This window comes from Leptinotarsa decemlineata, unplaced genomic scaffold (assembly GCF_025532065.1).
Source record: "Leptinotarsa decemlineata unplaced genomic scaffold, Ldec_3_MD MMD2_tig00026358_RagTag_RagTag, whole genome shotgun sequence".
Classification (NCBI taxonomy): domain Eukaryota; kingdom Metazoa; phylum Arthropoda; class Insecta; order Coleoptera; family Chrysomelidae; genus Leptinotarsa; species Leptinotarsa decemlineata.
This window is the reverse complement of record NW_027412703.1, coordinates 7,519,484-7,539,482: the sequence shown is the minus strand read 5'-3', so window position 1 is coordinate 7,539,482 and position 19,999 is coordinate 7,519,484. Positions and strand designations below refer to the sequence as shown.

General features: G+C 32.6%; 1 protein-coding gene across 1 annotated transcript in view; it reads left to right on the top strand.

The window, feature by feature from the left end:
- The window catches only part of LOC111509801 (calcium-activated chloride channel regulator 1), a 66,269-nt gene that overhangs the window by 29,470 nt on the left and 16,800 nt on the right, over positions 1-19,999 (top strand). Inside the window, 1 exon segment of the mRNA XM_074184625.1 lies at positions 19,487-19,760. Coding sequence (XP_074040726.1) covers positions 19,487-19,760 — 274 coding nt within the window.

Here is a 19,999-nt window from a genome sequence, read left to right as displayed (position 1 = left end):
ATAATAATAACTTAATTTTCAATAATATCAAATAACAAAACATCAAAATAAAATAGGTGTTTTACAACAAACTGATTGATTTTCTGGAGATTATTTTGAAGAATTATTTTGAATAAGAAAATCTCTAGAAAATCAACGAGTTTGTTCCGAAATACCTATTTTATTTTGATGTTTTGTGATTTGATATTATTGAATATCGAGTTCTTGTTTACAGTACTGTATAATTTTGAGTAATTTTCGGTGTTAACAAAAAATAAAAATACCTTTGCACCAAAAACTTTGAAAATTTGAAAATTGTTTACAGTACTGTATAATTTTGAGTAATTTTCGGTGTTAACAAAAAATAAAAATACCTTTGCACCAAAAACTTCGAAAATTATTTTACTCTTCAAAAAAATTGACCGTGGTTAACACCATAGTTGTGTAATTCGTAATATCACAGGCTTTAAAAATAAACCGTCTTATACTATTTATCGTTCTAACAAAAATTTTTTTCGTAGTGCATGTAGTTGGTGCATGTTTATTTTCAGAGGATGCATAAACTTTCATCAAGAATAACATTTCGTCGAAAAACCCTTAATAAATAAGTTTCTCATATGGTGCATATTTTGGGGATGACACTGTATATATTATTATCTTGATTTGTTAACAATAATTTCAATATTTCGAATGCTGTGAAAACATCAATAGCCATTTTTCCATATGTCATTCGAAATCGACATGTCCACGAATTCCAACTCGTGAAATAGCCTACATGTCACATTCTCACCTTGGATTGTTTCAATTTCATCATTTATTTATGTGATGATCTCAAAATTAGCAGTATTCTGTTATTTTGTATTCGGGAAGCATATCAACAATAGCGTATCACAATGAATTTCAATCGTTTTGAATATTCATACTGACTCATTCCAAAAGTATATATTGGCACCGTAACCACGAAATTTCATGAATAAGTAATGAATCAGCTATTTGCATATCATTTTCAGATTATCATGAAACAAACAATGGGTCGGTATGTTTGTGACACTTCCTTGATTCACAAAAATACTAAACTACTGAAGCTTAAAATAATACCAAATAACTCGTAAGATCAATTAATGAGCAACAACTATTTAAAAAGTAAATCAAGATTTCATGTTGGGTATATAGAACTGGGGTTCTATATTATCGTCTCAATGGACCATCAGTTCCCTCACACCCCCATACGACTGAGGGGGAATGAAATTTGAACTGGCTAAACCCAATACCATTGAGGTTATCCGGATATACATCCAGTGGGGTCCAATAACTAATGGATATGATATGCTTATAATGCCATAGGGAAGTTGGAATATAAATAATTTAATATAATAATAAATGGTTACAACTATATCAGCAAAAATCATCAGGAGTTAAAATAGTAAGTTTTATGATTACTCAGTTTTGATTCAATGAACTCAAATTGAAAAATGCTCGTGTCAATGAATTATTACTACCTGCGACATTTTTTCAATAGATGTTCATAACTACGAGTACCTAATATCCATTTAAATTGATATTGAAAAACTATTTGCTGTACGATTTCCTATTTGGCACCTCGCCTATTGAAGTTAATGCCTGAAAATCTTAAAAATATGAACTCCGGAGCACTATTTTTGAAAAAGGTCGAAAACTTGGATATATAGCTCATCTGTTACGCCAGCGACGCAAAGTACGGAAATCACATTTAGAAAATGTAACAATTAGGTACTTTTTAGGTGCTTTTTAGGTACCAAAGTCAAAAATTAGGTGCTTACACCGCAACTCAATACTCAAAGTTGCGTTGCTAGCATTATGTAATGCTGTAATGACTAAGATTTTATAGTACGTTCCTCAATAAATAAGGGCAAGAGAATAAAGTACTAACTAGGTGCTCACTAGATGAATAATTGTTAACCTAGATTTCATAATTTCTTTGGGGCTTATGGACCCGATAACCACCATTTGATTCAACATAAGAAGTGTGAGATATTATCTTAAACTGACTAAGGAGAAGATTTCCAATTTTTATTTTTTTACTATAATAATAGGAAATATTTATCCTAGCAGGTTTTCAGAACTTCATTCTTCTTCATCTGTTAAGTAGACAAAAAAGGATCAGAGCTTTTTTAATGAGAATTGAATTGCCGACAAGAACAGAAACTTCAATATCTGATATTGTTTTTTGTAAAAATGAGGATCAAAATGCTATTTTATTCAATTCTTGACATTTTCATAGAAATAGATTATTTTCAGACGTGTACTAACGAAATGAATCGAATACGAATCCAATAAAGAACATCAACTACGGAAATTTTGAGCGCGAAAGTCAATAGGCATTATGAATATCATGAATATCTAATACCTAATTAGCACTTTATTCTCATGCCCTTATTCATTGAGGAACGTACTGTAAGAACTCAGTACATCAGTCATGGTGGTTTTCAGGTCAATGAGCCCCATTGCAATTATGGAATCTTGGTTTACTATAAATATCTAATGAGCACCTAATTAGCACTTTATTTTCTTGTCATAATTTATTGAGAAACGTACTATAAAAACTCAGTACATCAGTCGTGGTGGTTTTCAGGTCCATGAGCCCCATAAGCATTATAGAATCTAGTTTCCCTATGAATATCTAGTGAACACTTAATTGTATATTGTTAATTTTTTTCTCAAATCAGGTATCCCGAATTTTTTTTCCAGCTTATTCATGGTCGTTTTCATCTTAATTTCTTGCAAGCACCTAATTAGCACCTTATTACCACAATTAGTTTATACCTGATTGAGCATTCGTCCTCATTTTTGAAAGAACTGATTCTTAGATCTGTTGTTTAGCGAAATTGGAAGCTTTTGTTTATTAATTAGAAAATGTTGTGATCCTCACCGTAAGCACTTAATTAGCCCCTATTAGTGTTTCCTCAACATTCATTATTTCATTATTATTTTCATTGCGTTGCCGGGTAAGTTACAGAGAACCTAATTTTTGACTTCGGTACCTAAAAAGCACCTAAAAAGTACCTAATTTTGGCATTTTGTAAATGCGATTTCCGTACTTTGTGTCGCTGGCGTAACAGAGCTTGAATATATGGAACAAAGAGAGGCATAGTCCATAGCATAATAGAAATATGACCATTAATCTTGCTACGAATATGGATCACATAACTCATTCATAACACCTGGGCTGAAAAGTCTCGGGCCTGAGAAAAAAAATTTGTTCAAAATTGGCTTCAGTCATCAACGTAATCTCTATCAAGAGCCATACAACCATTACAGCGCCGCTCTAACATTTCAATATCACTTTTGTGAAACGATTTATCTTTTGCATCAAAATAGGCCTCAGTTTCAGCAATATTCTCTTCATTTGAGGCATATTTTTGAGTTCTGCGAACAGCCAGTAGTTGCTGGGGGCCAAATCTGGCGAATACGGTGGATGTGGTAGCAATTTGAAGTTCAATTCATTTAGTTTTGCCATATTTTTGATTGATTTGTGACACCGTGCGATGTCTTGATGATAATAATAATAATAAGGTTTATTTACAGTAAACAACATATAAATAGATAACAAAAATATTTCAAAATACGGTAACTCATTAAATTAGGATGAGTGGTGAATAAACATGGAAAAACACAGAAGCAGCTGCAAAAGCTACTTGTATATGTGTATATGAAGGCAACACTTTCTTTTTCTTCGAATGGGGTCGATTTTCCGTAATTTCGGCCTTCAAATGCTCCAATGGCGCTGTATAATATTTCATTTCTCAAGATAGTCTATTAATATAACACCACGCACATCCCAAAATACCGAAGCCATAACCTTTCACGCCGATAATTGTGCTTTCGGACGCTTTGGTCGAGGTTCACCAGTTCCGAAGTGAGGTGATGGATCCATGTTTCATCCATTGTCATATATCGATGAAAAAATTCTGGTTTGCTATATTCAAATATGCCCAAACACTGCTTAGAATCATCAAGACATTCTTGTTTTTGGTCAACAGTGAGCTCGCGCGACACCCACTTCGAACAGAGCTTTCTCATAGTTAAATGCTCATGCAATATAAAGCCTATAAGTTTTTTTTTATATTTTTACAATGTCAGCTAACTTACGCAACTTCACTTTTCGATCATTCAAAACGATTTTGTGTTGGTTCTCAAGAAACGAAATATCTAAAAATGAGGTATTCTGCTGCAATGTAATGCATCAATAAACGAAAAATAGTTGAAAATGAACACCGGAAAATATGGAAAATAAATTACAAGATGTAATTCCTCAACTGGATGGTACATTGCGTTTTTTTGTACACCCGCTACATCTTTCTTATCTTTGAAACGGATGAACTCCGGCGCTAGATGCGCTCGCTCTCCATCTTCTGACAGTCATGCGTCAGGTGATGCGCTCCCTCTTACGCTAAATGCACACACACCGATTCTGTCGTCCACTATTCCTAGTGAACCACTAGGTCCCGTACCCCCATGTGGGTACACACGGCATGTGTGGCACACACGCCGACCGGTGATCGGCGTCGATCACCTGTAACGCTAAATGCACACACACCGATTTTGGACGGCCGATATTATACCGGTCGTCGTAGTGAACCACATGTGGATACGGGACCTGGCACACTCGCCGACCGGTGATCGGCGTCGATCACCGGTAAGCATGTGTGCAAGGTCCCGTTCCCATATGTGGTTCACTATAGGAATTTGGACGACCGGTATAAAATCGGCCGTCCACAATCGGTGTGTGTGCAATTAGCCTAAGCATGTGTGCCAGGTCCCGTTGCCGCATGTGGTTCACTATAGGAATTTGGACGACCGGTATAAAATCTGCCGTCCACAATCGGTGTGTGTGCAATTAGCCTTACATGTTGAATGTCCATCTAGTATCTTAAAGTCTAGAAATGAAGTATTTTATTGTATAACGGCAACACTGTACATTGGACGCCACTCCGCTATCTCAGAGGAAAGGTGGAGGGGCTGGAGCGACTTGGAACCTGATTTTTTCTGGCAGAGTTGCCAATCGTAGCGGAATTCCGCTACTATAGCAGAATTTACTCGACGGTAGCGGCGTAGCGGATTTGAACATAAAGTAGCGGAACTTTCTACAAATAATCAATATTGAAAAAAATGGAAGAAGAAGGGCAGTGGACAGCACAGCGGAATTTGAAGTAGTGTAGCGGAATTTTGGTTCATGTGTAGCGACTTTATAGTGCATGCAGTTGACAACACTGTTTTCTGGTGTTACTGCCTCATTTGGACATCCACTACGTTCTGCATCATCGGTGGTTCTACGACCACGTTTGAAGCCAGAAAGCCAAAATGGGCTTGTTTCATGCTATGGAAAATGATACTGGTTTGCTTATAGACTGATCGAGTTATGGGTATATTATACTTATCAAGCCTAATAAGTCCCAAAATCTCTTTATATTTGCAGAAAAAAGAATAATTCGAGAAGCAAGAATTTAAATCGGCCGCGTGTATGTTGACCAATAAAATTGATCGTGTCCAGAGCGGAGTTGCCAAGTGTATTGGTTTTTAATATCCAATCACAGATCTGATGATCCAATTTGACAGACGCCATTTTTGTTTTTATTGTTGTCAACTCGGTGTGAATACATCTTTTACAATTATCTAATTAAAGAACGTTTTTTGTAAAAGGTAGATCTCGGCGGATGTCTATTTTGCTGCATATTCCGTGTCATTAGTATACATTCCGAAAAATATTTTTTCAGGTTAGTTTTGGATTGATATGTTCTAGAGTAATTCTACATTTCACTGTACATATTTTTGCTTCTCTTTTCAGTCACCATACTTCTCCTTGGCCGAGATAAAATAAAACTTTCCATCCTGCTATAAAAGACAAAGTCTGAAATAAATGTCATATAAATAAAAGGGATCTACTAAATATACCACCTACCGTTTCAATTTTTCATTCTTCATTACGGTACCAAATGCAAATTTCTCAAGTAAAATTCATCGATCATTTCAAAATCGACCCTTGGTAAGTTGTCGGGTGTCAGCTTTAACAAAACTACGCTCAACATTCATTTTGAAATTATTTTAACATGAATACGAAGTTTGTGGAAACCGTCGACATTAGAAAGAGCACTTGTCGCATTCACTACAGAGGGCGCTGGTTGACTGGATGACAATATGGCTAATATACCAGTAACGTTGAATTTCTTATTTTTGGTGGGTGGCATGAATGCATAATTGATTTATTTAATTAGGGTTAAAACCATTTGAAAATACAGCTCTTTTAATTCTATTTAGAATCATATTAAATATAATTTGTAATAAATCAGTTATCAAGGCAAATATTATTGTCCATTTTTATGCTTATTTCGTGGATTCAAGCAATCTTATTATTTTATATTTGTTTGCTGGCTTTATTCTTGAAAAAAATGAATGAATAATTACAGAAAATTTTAATTGATCAATCATTTTGTCAAGAAAATGGAGTACCCATATCACAATTTATTGGTTTATTCGGCATTGAAAATGTATGTCATATCGAATCCATTCTGCTTATTTTTGCAACATTGAGTTTCAACTTTTTCTTAGCTGACAGCTCGCGTAGGAACAATTCGTTTTTTCATCGAGTTTAGTTTGTGTGTGTTTCAAAAGTGTTTTAGAGATATATTTGAATATTAGTATGGTGCATTCTTGTGCTGATTTTAATTGTGCGGAATGGCACAAGAAAACAGGAAGCGCATTGGTTTATAGATGAGTTACCTATTTCATATAATGAGTTTAGGTTCCCAAAGGATAAAATGATGAGAAAAAAATGGGTGAAAGTATTGAAAAGAAAGAACTACAATCCTTCTACTGTTCCAAGACTTTAGAGAAATCATTTAAAATGTGATTATAAATGAAAGGGAGACGAAAATATTGAATTTGATTTGGTGACACAGTTTTTTATTTCAAGTTCAAGTATTCTCCACAGAAAGTATTATCTGGAGTTAATACTGTTGCTGAAAGTATGATACATTTTACTTCATTAAATTTTATCATATGATTAATGTTATTACCTCAGAAGCTTTTGTTGGATCAATTCGAGTACAATCAATTCTGTCTATACTTGACCTCATTCAAACTTCCTCTCAAGTTTTGGAAGATTCAACAGATAACCCAAGCGGGCCTATAACGCTTAAATTTACTAGCTATATTAAAAAGAGGTATATATGTGAGAGTCGTTTTTTTTGTAATAAATTGCAGTTGTACAGATTGAGGATTGTAGAATAAATTGAATGTTTGAAATGATTCCTTAATCCAGTTAGCTATATTTTTTGATTTTCATAACTGTGTATTATTAAATAATGCATAAAATCATAGTTTAGGTAAATATTTTGTAATCTATCGACTTCGTGTACTGAAATTAAATATTGAACTTATTTCCAAACATGAGTTTTCGTGTATTCCATGTGAAGAATTTTTCATTAATTGAAACGTTAACGGGTTCATATACACTTCCACAATTAAATTGATAATTATAAGCTCATGATGCACTGTTTGGAACCTTTGGTGTAGTAATGAATATTACTGGAGTTTTTTCCCAACACCAAATCGTTATTTTTAACACCTCTACACGTGTTTCGATCACCAAGTGATCATCTTCATTAAAACTCAGTTTTAATCTTCCTCTTTGAAGATGATCACTTGGTGATCGAAACACGTGTTGGGAAAAAACTCTAGTAACATTAATTATAAGCTAAGTAAATTTCACGATTTTGCAATGTTGATTATTTCTATTGTTCCTCATCAAGAAGCAGTGTAAAATTAAAACCCGAAATTGTTTTTGATCCATTGTTTTGAAGATGACAAAAGTAGTGGAACTCTTAGCACAATAATTCACGTAGTTATAAGTAGAATAACATGAAATTTCAACAGCTTTCTTTTGAAGGTTAGAACTAACTAAAAAAGCGGTGAATGCAATCTATGTTTAAGGCCCGAGACTTTCCAGTTCATGTAGTGGTTATCGTAATGCATTCATTATTAAGAAATTATATTGAACAACTGTTTTGATAGATTGGGTTATACATGAAACAAAAAAAAGGCCAGGAATATAAATAGAAAAAAAAATTGATGTAGAGTAGACTGAAAAATGGAACAAGAGCAATAGATCAAGAAACAAGTGAGAAAACGGTACACCCTGAAGTCGCCAATTCGAAAGCTGTTATCCTTATCTCCAGAAGATCCCAACTTGATTGGTGAAACGCGCGTCGAGAAAAGTTTTAAATTTTTGGTGAATGAAAAAAGTGCTTGTTTTGGATTTATTCTATGCTAGAGATTCCATTTTCACCTGGTGTTTGAGAAGATGATAAAATGTGATCGAAGGTCAATTTTCACATTTTTCCATTCATGTAATTATTCACATTCAAACTGTTGAAAACTCTTTTTCTACACACGTTGTGTGGAGAATACCTAATAGTAATTTCCATAAGAAACTATGTTCCTTCCTATGATAATAACTAGACCTATTCAACAGTGTACAAGGATTATTGGCAGTTTGGTACAATCTACAATAAATAATACTATTTACTCCCATTTCCTCATTTGCATAAATGTATTAGATAGAGGCTTGTCTCGACGAGATTACTTATTCACTAATGAACAAACACACGATTCTTCACTGTTTGCTGTCTTCAATAAATAATTTTACAATTCTAGTCACAGTAAGTTGGATTGCGATTCACACTCATCAAACGAGAATCGAATTAAATTGAACAATGCATGATTCAAACGGAAATTACGTCATTCACAGGTAATTTTGTAATTGACTATTGTTTCACCGGTTGAAAAGAATCACTCTGGAGACATGTAGATATCCAATGAATTTTCGGAATTTTATATATATATATATATATATATATATATATATATATATATATATATATATATATATATATACTGATAATTCTTTGATAACTGATTGGTTTGTGAAACCTACTAATTCAGGAAGATATATCAATTACTACTCTGTTCATAAGAAATCAGTTAAAATCAATTTAATACTCTGTTTGAAAAAAAAGAATAGAAAAATTAATACACCCTTCCCTCAAACAGAAAAATCTCAAACTTCTTAGAGACATATTGATCGAAAATTCCTATCCCAGAAAACTTCTCAATAAAATAATTTTCAATACTGGCAGTAATACAAATTCCAATGTAATCAGCAGAAATGTATGTAATAATAATAGTTCACCTATCAATTTTTCTCACAAATCTATACCTATCATGGAAATTTATCTTCAAATATCATAAAACTATTTCATAATGAACAAAATATCAAAATATGCCAAAAAAAATATTAAAACTATAAAGAATTTGAATACCAAATTAAAAGATAAAACGGATGCTACCAAAAAGTCAAATGTGATTTATAACATTCCTTGTAACAATTGTAATTTGGATTATATTGGAACAACATCTAGAATTCTTAAAGATAGAATAACTTCACATAATTGTATGAATAAGAGAACTGACATTGATAATCTCAGCAGTATATACAGTAACTTGCTGGAACTATACCAAAACTCATATTGATAATAATGAAAATTGTATCAATCAACTTTCCCTTTAGAGTCAAAGATTATCAAATCATCATGCCCATTGAAAAATGACATTCATATGAAGGTATGACATTTGTCAAACCAAAAAACTCCATTAATGTTTAACTTTTTTCGTCGATTTATATGTTCAATTAATTGTTTTTTACTCATTTTTACTGTAAGTATGATTTGTAATTTTATTCATTGGCAAAAAAACCCACAACTCAATAAATTATAGGCCCTGAAGAAGCTTCCCACTAGAAGCGAAAGCTTGGCAAAGTAAAGCAGAGTATGATTTTTGATTTTTTTGATCGAGAAACCCCGTTATTCCATTCTTCTGTATATATATATATATATATATATATATATATATATATATATATATATATATATATATATATATATATATATATATATATATATATATATATATATATATATATATATATATATATATATATATATAAATATATGTATTTCACATTATTCAATGTCAAAAAGTTGTCATTTTGATGTTGAAGACTTCTTTCGAAATTGAAATTTCCAATATATATACAGCAAAATTATTAATCAATACTGGCAGTAATACAAATTCCAATGTAATCAGCAGAAATGTATGTAATAATAATAGTTCACCTATCAATTTTTCTTACAAATCTATACCTAGTCTTGGAAATTTATCTTCAAATATCATAAAACTTTTTCATAATGAACAAAATATCAAAACATGCCAAAAAATATCAAAACTATAAAGAATTTGAATACTAAATTCAAAGATAAAACGGATACCACCAAAAAGTCAAATGTGGTTTATAACATTCCTTGTAACAACTGTAACTTGGATTATATTGGAACAACATCTAGAATTCTTAATGATAGATTAACTTCACATGAAAGTGATAAAAAATCATGCGCATTAGCACAACATTCTATAGAAACAGAACATAAACCAAATTACTCTAATATCAAAGTTTTACATACAAAAAAAAATATTTCTAAACGCCTTTTTCTTGAAATTGTTGAAATTAATAAGTCCTCTGTTTGTATGAATAAGAAAATTGACGTTGATAATCTCAGCAATATATACAGTAACTTACTGGGACTACATAAAAAACATGATAATAATAAAAATTGTATCAATCAATAACTCTTTCTCAAAGTCAAAGATTATGAACTCATCATACCCATTGAAAAATGACATTTATGTGAAGGTATGACATTTGTCAAACCCAAAATAATCTTATACATGTTCAACCTTCTCCGTCAGTTTATATGTTCAATTCATTGTTTTTAACTCATTTTTACTGTGAGTATGAATTGTAATGTTTTTCGATGGCAAAAAAAACCAACAACTCAATAAATTATAGGCCCTGAAGAAGCTTCCCATCAGAAGCGAAAGCTTGGCAAAGTAGAACAAAGATTTGATTTTTGCTTTTTTGACTGAGAGACCCCGTTAATCCATTTTGCTGTACATTTCTCCAGTCGCTAAGATTATCCACTTTATATATATATATATATATATATATATATATATATATATATATATATACCCTACAAAAATAAGTACTCAGGATAATGGCTGGGAAAAGTTTCAATGAACATTGTAAACCAATTTTTAAACAATTTGGAATTTTAACACTTCCTTCCTGTTTTATATATGAATGCTTAATCTACATGAGGAAGGAAATCTCCAAAGGCAATATGATTAGAAATGAAGAAATACATAAATACCCCACTAGAAAGAGAATGGACTTTAGATTGCCTAAACCAAGAATAACCAAAACTAAGCACTCTTACAGATATCTGGCAATAAAATTTTACAATGCTCTTCCCACTGATCTAAAAGACGTAGCCCTGAATATGAGTCAATTCAAAATTAAAATCAAAAAAAATTTTATTGCAGAAAGTTTTTACTCATTCGAAGAATACTTTGATTTCTTTTTATATTCAAAAAGATAAGTATGTACATCTCACGAAGTCTGATAAATGTAATGTTACTGTTACCCTATGGTGTATCTAATAATTTAATAATTAATAGTGTAATTCTATTTATGTACATGTAAATGTGTATATACCTACATAAGTTATGTGTGTCTGGTGTACATGTATGTGTGTGTTCTTTTGAGTTTATCAAATTATTGATTTGACGTATGTAAAAACACTTTGTGTAATGGCATGAATAAATATCTATCTATCTATCTATCTATCTATCTATCTATCTATCTATCTATATATATATATATATATATATATATATATATATATATATATATATATATATATATATATATATAGAAGATCAAGAGAAGATCAAGAAAATTTTAAGTAAAAGGAGATGCTGAGTAGAAGCAAAACAAAAAAGTGTGTTAGCAGGAATTCCTTGAACTGAGCCTGTATTATTATTATTATTATTATTACAGCTGCCGGACTGAGTGATTGCCGGTACGAACGCCCTTCAATCAAGATTTGCAGTAGATGTGTAATCAGTCTGTTAGATTATTCGAATCGTAAACGTAAAATTGCAAACAAAAATGTTTATTTCTTTTTTCATAATACTCTTTGTCATACAGCAATACAGCAATTATCAAAACCTATAAAATAGTAATAATTCATAAATACCGACTCTACGTCATGGCGTAATGGAATGAATTGTGCATTTTGACGGCTAATTAGGTGAAAGATTTCTGAAATAGGGCTGACGATAGGGCATACAAATGATATTTGTTTCTTATATCTAATGAATGAAGAATCGACCTAGGTATTAGTTTCCTTAATAGGGTCTGAGGAATTTTGCATTTCATTATTTCATACAGTAATAAACAACAATTATACTTTCTGCGGTCAGACATTGTCAATCATTTGAATCTAGCGATCTTATCGGAGACATGGTCGAATTTTCTAAGTGACAATATAAATGATGGAATTGGCCGATACTTGATGAGAATCTATGACTAACGTAACCAAAAAACACTTTATTGTGAGATTTTCATTAGAGGATTTCACAAAAACGCAGCACGTGTTTCGCCATACAATAGCTTCTTCGGGCGTGTAAAATCGTTCAGTGAAAATCTCACAATGAAGTGTTTTTTGAATACGTGACAATATAAACCGACAACCAAAATGTTATACTTTCTATGCGACTTTGCTCAAATTTTGTAAGTAGGTTTCCAAAGACAACATCCACATAACTGAATCTCGAAAGAACCAAGGTTTCAGTGAGCAATTTATGAATTGAATTATTCAATGGGCGTAAATCAACCTCAAACTATTGTAATATTTCTTTAATAAACTAACATGGGGAATAAATTTCAAATCAGAATTAAAAGTTTCTGTAGATTCAACAATTGATACCATGGTATTACCCATTTCAATATTGATGTTTTGTGACAGATTCCGTGTGATATGTTTATTGCCAAATAGGATTAGGTAACACTGAACCGGATATATTGATTATAACAACAATAAAAATAAAAACAAAAATAAAAATTAATTGGCGCTCCGGGGCGACTTCTTTGATTCCAGTAGCGCATTTGCTTTTTCAGCTGCAGGGAAACCCGGAAAAACCAGCAGCACCACATCATCTGAAGATCTTGATCTACCAATGGCCTCTCTCTTACAAAAAAAGTAGGGTGTCTCCAGAGGCTTATTCTAATTAAGTTTTAACTCATTTTCATCTGCTAGGCGATTTGTTGATCTGAGTTCACTGTTGATATGATTTTGAACTGATAGACAATTTTTTACATTTAAACTTGAATATATTTGGGTATCATCTGCATAAGCAGTATTTCACCGAGGTTAATATATCACTTGTGTGTATAATAAAAAGCAATGGCTCCAATATTGAACCTTGCCACAAAATGCACCGAGAAAAATGCTGAAATTTTAACTTTCTTTTTTAACGACTCTTGATTGTCATAGTGTAATGAAAGGAACTTTCTTTTCCAAGCCGTCTAAATAATGGGTGGAAATATTTGAAAAATTCAAAAGTCTCGACTTTATACATCTACATGACCGTGTGAGGTGGTGGAAATGAAATGGGAAATTTTAAGATATCGTATTATCGAAAATTGAATGAACACCAACAAGATTTGAGACATGTTATTCTTAAAGACAGATTCAACAAAAAATATCTCATCAGAGTTTTCCAAGCCGCCTGTGAATGATGGAAATGGAATGGAAACTATAAACAACATTGAAAATTGAATTTGTACAGTCAGCTTTTTTTCGAATCGGGCATCAGGAGAAACATATCTCATTTTTGTAAATGTCCTAATACAATTTTTATTCAACACGCTTTTATTAGCTTCACCTGTATGTATGTATGTTTGTTTGTAACTCTCAAGCTCGGGATCTGTATTTGACATAATTATCCACTTTATTGCTTGATCCATTCGCGGGCAGATGGCGCTGTACGTAACCTCTCACATATCGACATTATTGCTTGATCTATTCGCAGGCAGATGGCGGTGTACGTAACCTCCTTGATATAATTCGAACTCACTGTACATGTATTTCTTCATTTGAAATAGGTATAACACGCGCGCCTGCTGCCTTATTTGTAACTCTCCTTTGCGCGCCTACTGCCTTGGGCTTGGTAGCTGATTTTCAGGCTCCCTCTCCGGAATCGTAAAATATCAATGGTCATTTTTTAAACAATATACGGCTGATTGATCCCAAAGTTTAGATAAAATTAATATAGTTTAAAAAGACTGAAAGATACGATTTTAAAGCATACGAAAAAATGAAAAATGAATATAGTTTAAAAAACTGAAAAACACGCTTTTGAAGAACATCGAACTAAAAAGTTAAAAATAATTTTTTTAATAAGCTTAAAACATTAACGAACGAAAAATAACAGTATTATTATGAAAAAAACGTGGGCGCTTTGTGCTATATTTTTTGTATATTAAGCATCCGCTTAGTATACAATTATACTAGTATTTTTTGTTCGTTATTGTTTTAAGCTTATTAAAGAAAATAATTTTTAACTTTTCAGTTAGATGTTCTCAAAAGCTTGTTTTTTTTAGATTTTTAACTGTATTTATTGATGATATTATTTTTTTGTTGAGCCTGTCATCACCAATAACATAAGGTGTGCGTAATGAATTTTCAATGATACAAGTTTTTTTAGTTTCTACTCCGATTCCATTCCCACAGACATCCCGAAAAACCCTATCATCAGTAATAAGCTAAAGTTCCCAATTTTGTATATGTACAAATTCAATTTTTAAAAAACGATTTTGTAAAGTTTCCATTCACTTTTCATCCCCTCCACCACTTTCAAAACTTGAAACTTGTGCTAGCTAAGGACTTAACCTTTTATCTTGTGATTCTTAACACGGATCTCAATCTCAATCTGGAGTTGTACAAAGTCGATTTTTCATTTCACGATTTTTTATTATTTCCACTCTATTTTGACCACTTCAGACGGCTTGGACATTTCTATAATTCCACTAAGTCAATCAGTAACCAATCATTGAAAGATGGAAATTGAACAGAGTGGTTTAAAGAAAAATTATAAATGATTTTTTCCTCAGTGTACTATGTGGATGTGAATAACTTCACAACCGTTAATTTTGCCGTCGTAGGTATAAACTATTTCAAAAAATCTTAGTCATGAATTGTGTTCCTGAATTGAAGCAAAATTCGTAACTGGATTTTATATCAGTACTTTTCCATTCAGTATTTTTTAAAGCAGTTGGAGATGTTCAAAATCGTGAGTTTAAGTCACGTTTCCATTCCCGTTCGCTACGTGAACTTTACTGTTCGATATATTTACTAGCAGGTAATTTTATCTTAGATAGAAAATTTAGGTAACAAATCATTTTATAGAAATTTTCGGTTTAGAGTAATGACAAAAGGCTATTTACGTGTAGATTTACACAGATGTGTATATCAATATATTTCCTGGGGATTTCATGATGGACATGATTTGAACACGAAATAATGATTTATCCTTGAAAAGAAATAGTACCATTTCATACCAAATAACTTGATTTGAAATCTTTTTTGTTTTTTGATATTCTTCATTATTTGTATTGATTGAATTCGTTTAACTGTATTTTCATTTCACTTTTTTATTTGAATTGAAGGGGTTATATTTTTTAGGAGTGATTAATTTTTGGGAAAGAAAGTTTTTGGCTTTCTACTACTCCATCTTGATACAAAAAAAGAAGGATGAGGGATTCTTCCAAAGAAAAGAAGGAAGTAACTCTATACATGGATGTGTAGATCATACAAAGAAGTAACTTTCAGACACAAACTGAAAGAAAGTCCTCCTGAAACAGCTACTTTCATATAAACATTGAATTATACGAAAGGTGAATGAATATCATTACGATGTCATCGATGACATAAGCAGATCAAGCTTATTCCGTGACATTAATAAAAAATCGTCATTCATGAATGAAGTGTGTGTATTTTCTATAATGTTATCCAATTTGGCACTGAAGAGCCTTTGGGCAAGTGTCCATCGGTGTATATCTGCCATCGGATGGCAGTGTTCTATGTAAGTGCAATTTGTTACCATTCATTTAAAGTATATCATGTGAATGATATATGATTTTTATTCCACAACGAATGTTTAAAATACAAATTGATTAGAGAAAAGTATCTTCTGTATAATTCAGTGTTCATATAGAAATATTTGTTTAGAAAGAATTTTTTCTTTCGTATAATTCAATGTTTATATGAAAGTAGCTGTTTCAGGAGGAATTTCTTTCAGTTTGTGTCTGAAAGTTACTTCTTTGCATGATCTACACATCCATGTATAGAGTTACTTCCTTCCTTTCTTTGGAAGACTCCCTCATCCTTCTTTTTTGTATCAAGATGAAGTAGTTGAAAGCCAAAAACTTTCTTTCCCAAAAACTTTTTTATTGTTTGTATATGTTCATAAAATAAGTTGAATGTTCAAATTTCGAATGCTGCGTATATTCAATTAGCGATTTTTAATTTTTTTATGCTGTTCGACGTCCCGAATATATATACACAGTTTCAAATGTTTAACATGTTCAGTTCGTTGGTGAGAGGTATGAAAGTTAGAATCCAAAAATATGGATCAAAGAATTTGCATCAGATTTTGTGTAAAAAATGGAATTTAGTGCTCAAAAACACCTGAAACGTTGACAGTGGCATACGGTGATTGTACGCTGAGTCAGAAAACTGTTTACAAATGGTTCAAGCTTTTCACAGGAGGTTGAAAAGATGTGAATGACGAAGCTCGCCCTAGACTGCGCAGCACATCAATAGAATAGAATAGTTTATTAACTACGTTACATTTTCATGTTTGTAGCAAGTCAAGTGTATAGGCTTCCTTAAAAAAACATATAAAATAAAGAAGTAAATTGTAAAAATGTAAAAATATTAAGCAACGCCGGGGTTGCCTGCGTACATATACAGGGTGTAACTAAATAAGTGTAAAACATTTAAGGAGGTGATTCCTCATCGAAAAAAAGATAGGATCTTTCATATGAAGACATTTCAGTGGAGCATCCCTTGTTAAGATACATCCCCTTAAAGGGGATACATAAAATTTGTATAACAATTTTTTTCACAAGCAGTGAAAAAGTTACAATATTGAAATTGACCTGACGTTTTGTACTACCAAAAAGACACTCAGCCAGTTATTCATTTGGTTTACCCCATGGTTGTAAGGGGTGGAAAACGCAACCCCTAAAATTAATTTCCAATGTAACTTTTTGTCTTATCATTTGTTTACCATTTAAAAATTCATTTCCGATAGCCTGTTTCATTCTTGACAAAAAATGTATCTTGGGTTTTTTGCCCAAAAAAAACCAGTTCGTAGCAAAAAATTATTTTAGGAACAACTACAGAGATATATCGTCATAAATGCAAAAATAGGAAACTGATCTATCTAGTAGGTCGCTATTAGCGATAGTGACAATTGAATTGGTATGACGCTGTCAGTTTGTGAATTTTCGAAATTGAATTAATACTAATTGTGTGTTGTTGTTCTGTTCTCAATTTGTTACTTTAATAATTCACTTGCTATTAAAATGGCATACAGAAATGAGGAAATGGCTGATAAACATTACGTTTACGGTCTGTCGCAGAGGAATTTTCTAGAAGATATGCTGGAATGTATCTTCAACGGCAGCATCCTTCACATAGAATATTTGCTCGACTTCATCAACGATTACGAGAATATGGTTCATTCGACAAAAGAACGCAGGATTGTGGTCGCCATCGAGAAGTACGAACACCACAGCTTGAGGAAGCAGTATTTGATTTGATTGAAGAACAACCTACTACCAGTACTAAAAAGATTGCTTTCCAGCTAAATGTTGATCATATGACGGTATTTCGAATTTTAAAGGAACAACTCTTATACCCTTACCATCTGCAACGAGTACAGGTACTGTTACCGCGAGACTTTCCGAACCGTCTTGAATTTTGCAATTGGATGCTGGAAATTATTAGATGAAATTGTGACTTTCTGAAGACGATAGAATTCACAGACGAATGTAGCTTTTCTCGGGACAAGATTATTGATTTTCATAATTGCCACATATGGGCTGATGAAAACTCTCACGCTATTGCCGAAACTAACCATCAAGAACAGTTTTCTTTTAACATGTGGCTCGGAGTTATTGGGGATAATTTAATTGGGCCTCATTTTCTACCTCTTCGATCGTACTATGTACGTTCAATTTTTAAGAGAAGTGCGTCCAGTACTGCTGGAGGAAGTTCCTATGGGCGTCAGAAGGGATATGTTGTTTATGCATGATTGGGCTCCCGCCCATTTTGGTCAAGTAGCACGTCAGAATTTAACTGATACATATGCAAATAAGTGGATAGGTCGAGGAGGACCACAGAACTGGCCCGCTCAATCCCCGGATCTCAATCCTCTCGATTTCTCTATTTGGAGCCATTTACAGCATTCGGTTTATCGTACTGCTGATCGCGATATAGAGGATTTAAGAAACCGCATCATTGATGCGTGCAGGGTAATCAGAGATACTCCAGGAATATTTGAGCGAATACGTGACTCAATGCACCGACGTCTAGACGCATGCGTAATGTCTGAAGGTAGACAATAATGAACATTTACTATGATTTCTACATGTTGTGTGTTTTGTTAATAATAAATTAGTTTTGTTCATTACCCTTTAATCGTGTAATGCAGGTACTAACTACAAAATAACAATAAATCCAGTTCGCAATTATGACGATGTGTCTCTGTAGTTGTTCGTAAAATAATTTTTTGCTGCGAACTGTTTTATTTTGGGCAAAAAACTCCGGAGACATTTTTTGTTCAGAATGAAACAAACTATCGGAAATGAATTTTTAAATGGTAAACAAATAATAAGACAAAAAGTTACATTGGAAATACATTTTAGGGGTTGCGTTTTCCACCCCTGAAAACCATGGGGTAAACCGAATAAATTACTGGCTAAGTGTCTTTTTGGTAGTACGAAACGTCATGTTAATTTCAATGTTGTAACTTTTTCAGTGCTTGTGAAAAAAATTTTTATACAAATTTTATGTATCTTAACAAGGGATGCTCCAATAAAGTTTCTTTATATGAAAGATCCTATTTTTTTTTCGATGAGGAATCACCTCCCTAAATGTTTTACACTTATTCAGTCACACCTTGTATAATTCAGTATAATTTATTTCGTTTTTTCATATATTTCGAATCAGTCAACACCATTTCTGGCAATTATTTTGAAAATTTAAAAAAATTCCGCGTGTCTCGGAAGCCATTGTATGGCGAAACACGTGTTGCGTTTTTGTAAAACTGTCTAGTGAAAATCACACGATAAATTGTTTTTAGAATGGATTATGGATTTTCATCAAGTATCGACCGATTCCATCATATATAAAAAATTATGGAATTTCAACAATAAACAACTATAGATTTGTCCTATCGTGTATCATTTGCGTTATTTTTTCACTTTCCTTTTATTTTTCAGTCAACCCTTACCAGTGCCTCGCAATACCTGTTTTCTGCTTTAGACAGCCGTGCTTTCTTACGATCCGCAACTGTTATACTTCCTTCGTCATGGGCAGATTCTTGTGTGGCTTCATCTGTTCTTTCTGCTTCCGGAGAGATGTCGGATATCACCATAATCCCCAGCGATTCAGTCAGGGGGCCCATCTGGACACAGCAGTCTTTGGGGTGTGGACAACCGGGTGACCAGATATATGTAGGATATCAGCATTTAATTCAATCAAATAACGATTTAGGTAAGTATCTGAGCTGTTTCACATGACATTGTGAGATAATATGTTTTGAAATATGTTTTTCCGTAAATCAACTTTCGCCCCCATACGAACGACAACTCTCAGAAGTTGACAAACTTGTGCGAGCTAAGGACTAACGAGGTCTTACCTTTCAACGTGTGATTCCTAATACCGTAATATAACGTATATCTCTCTTGTCCTGTTAATTTCCTTCTTTCATTATTAATTTCTTTCTACGTGAT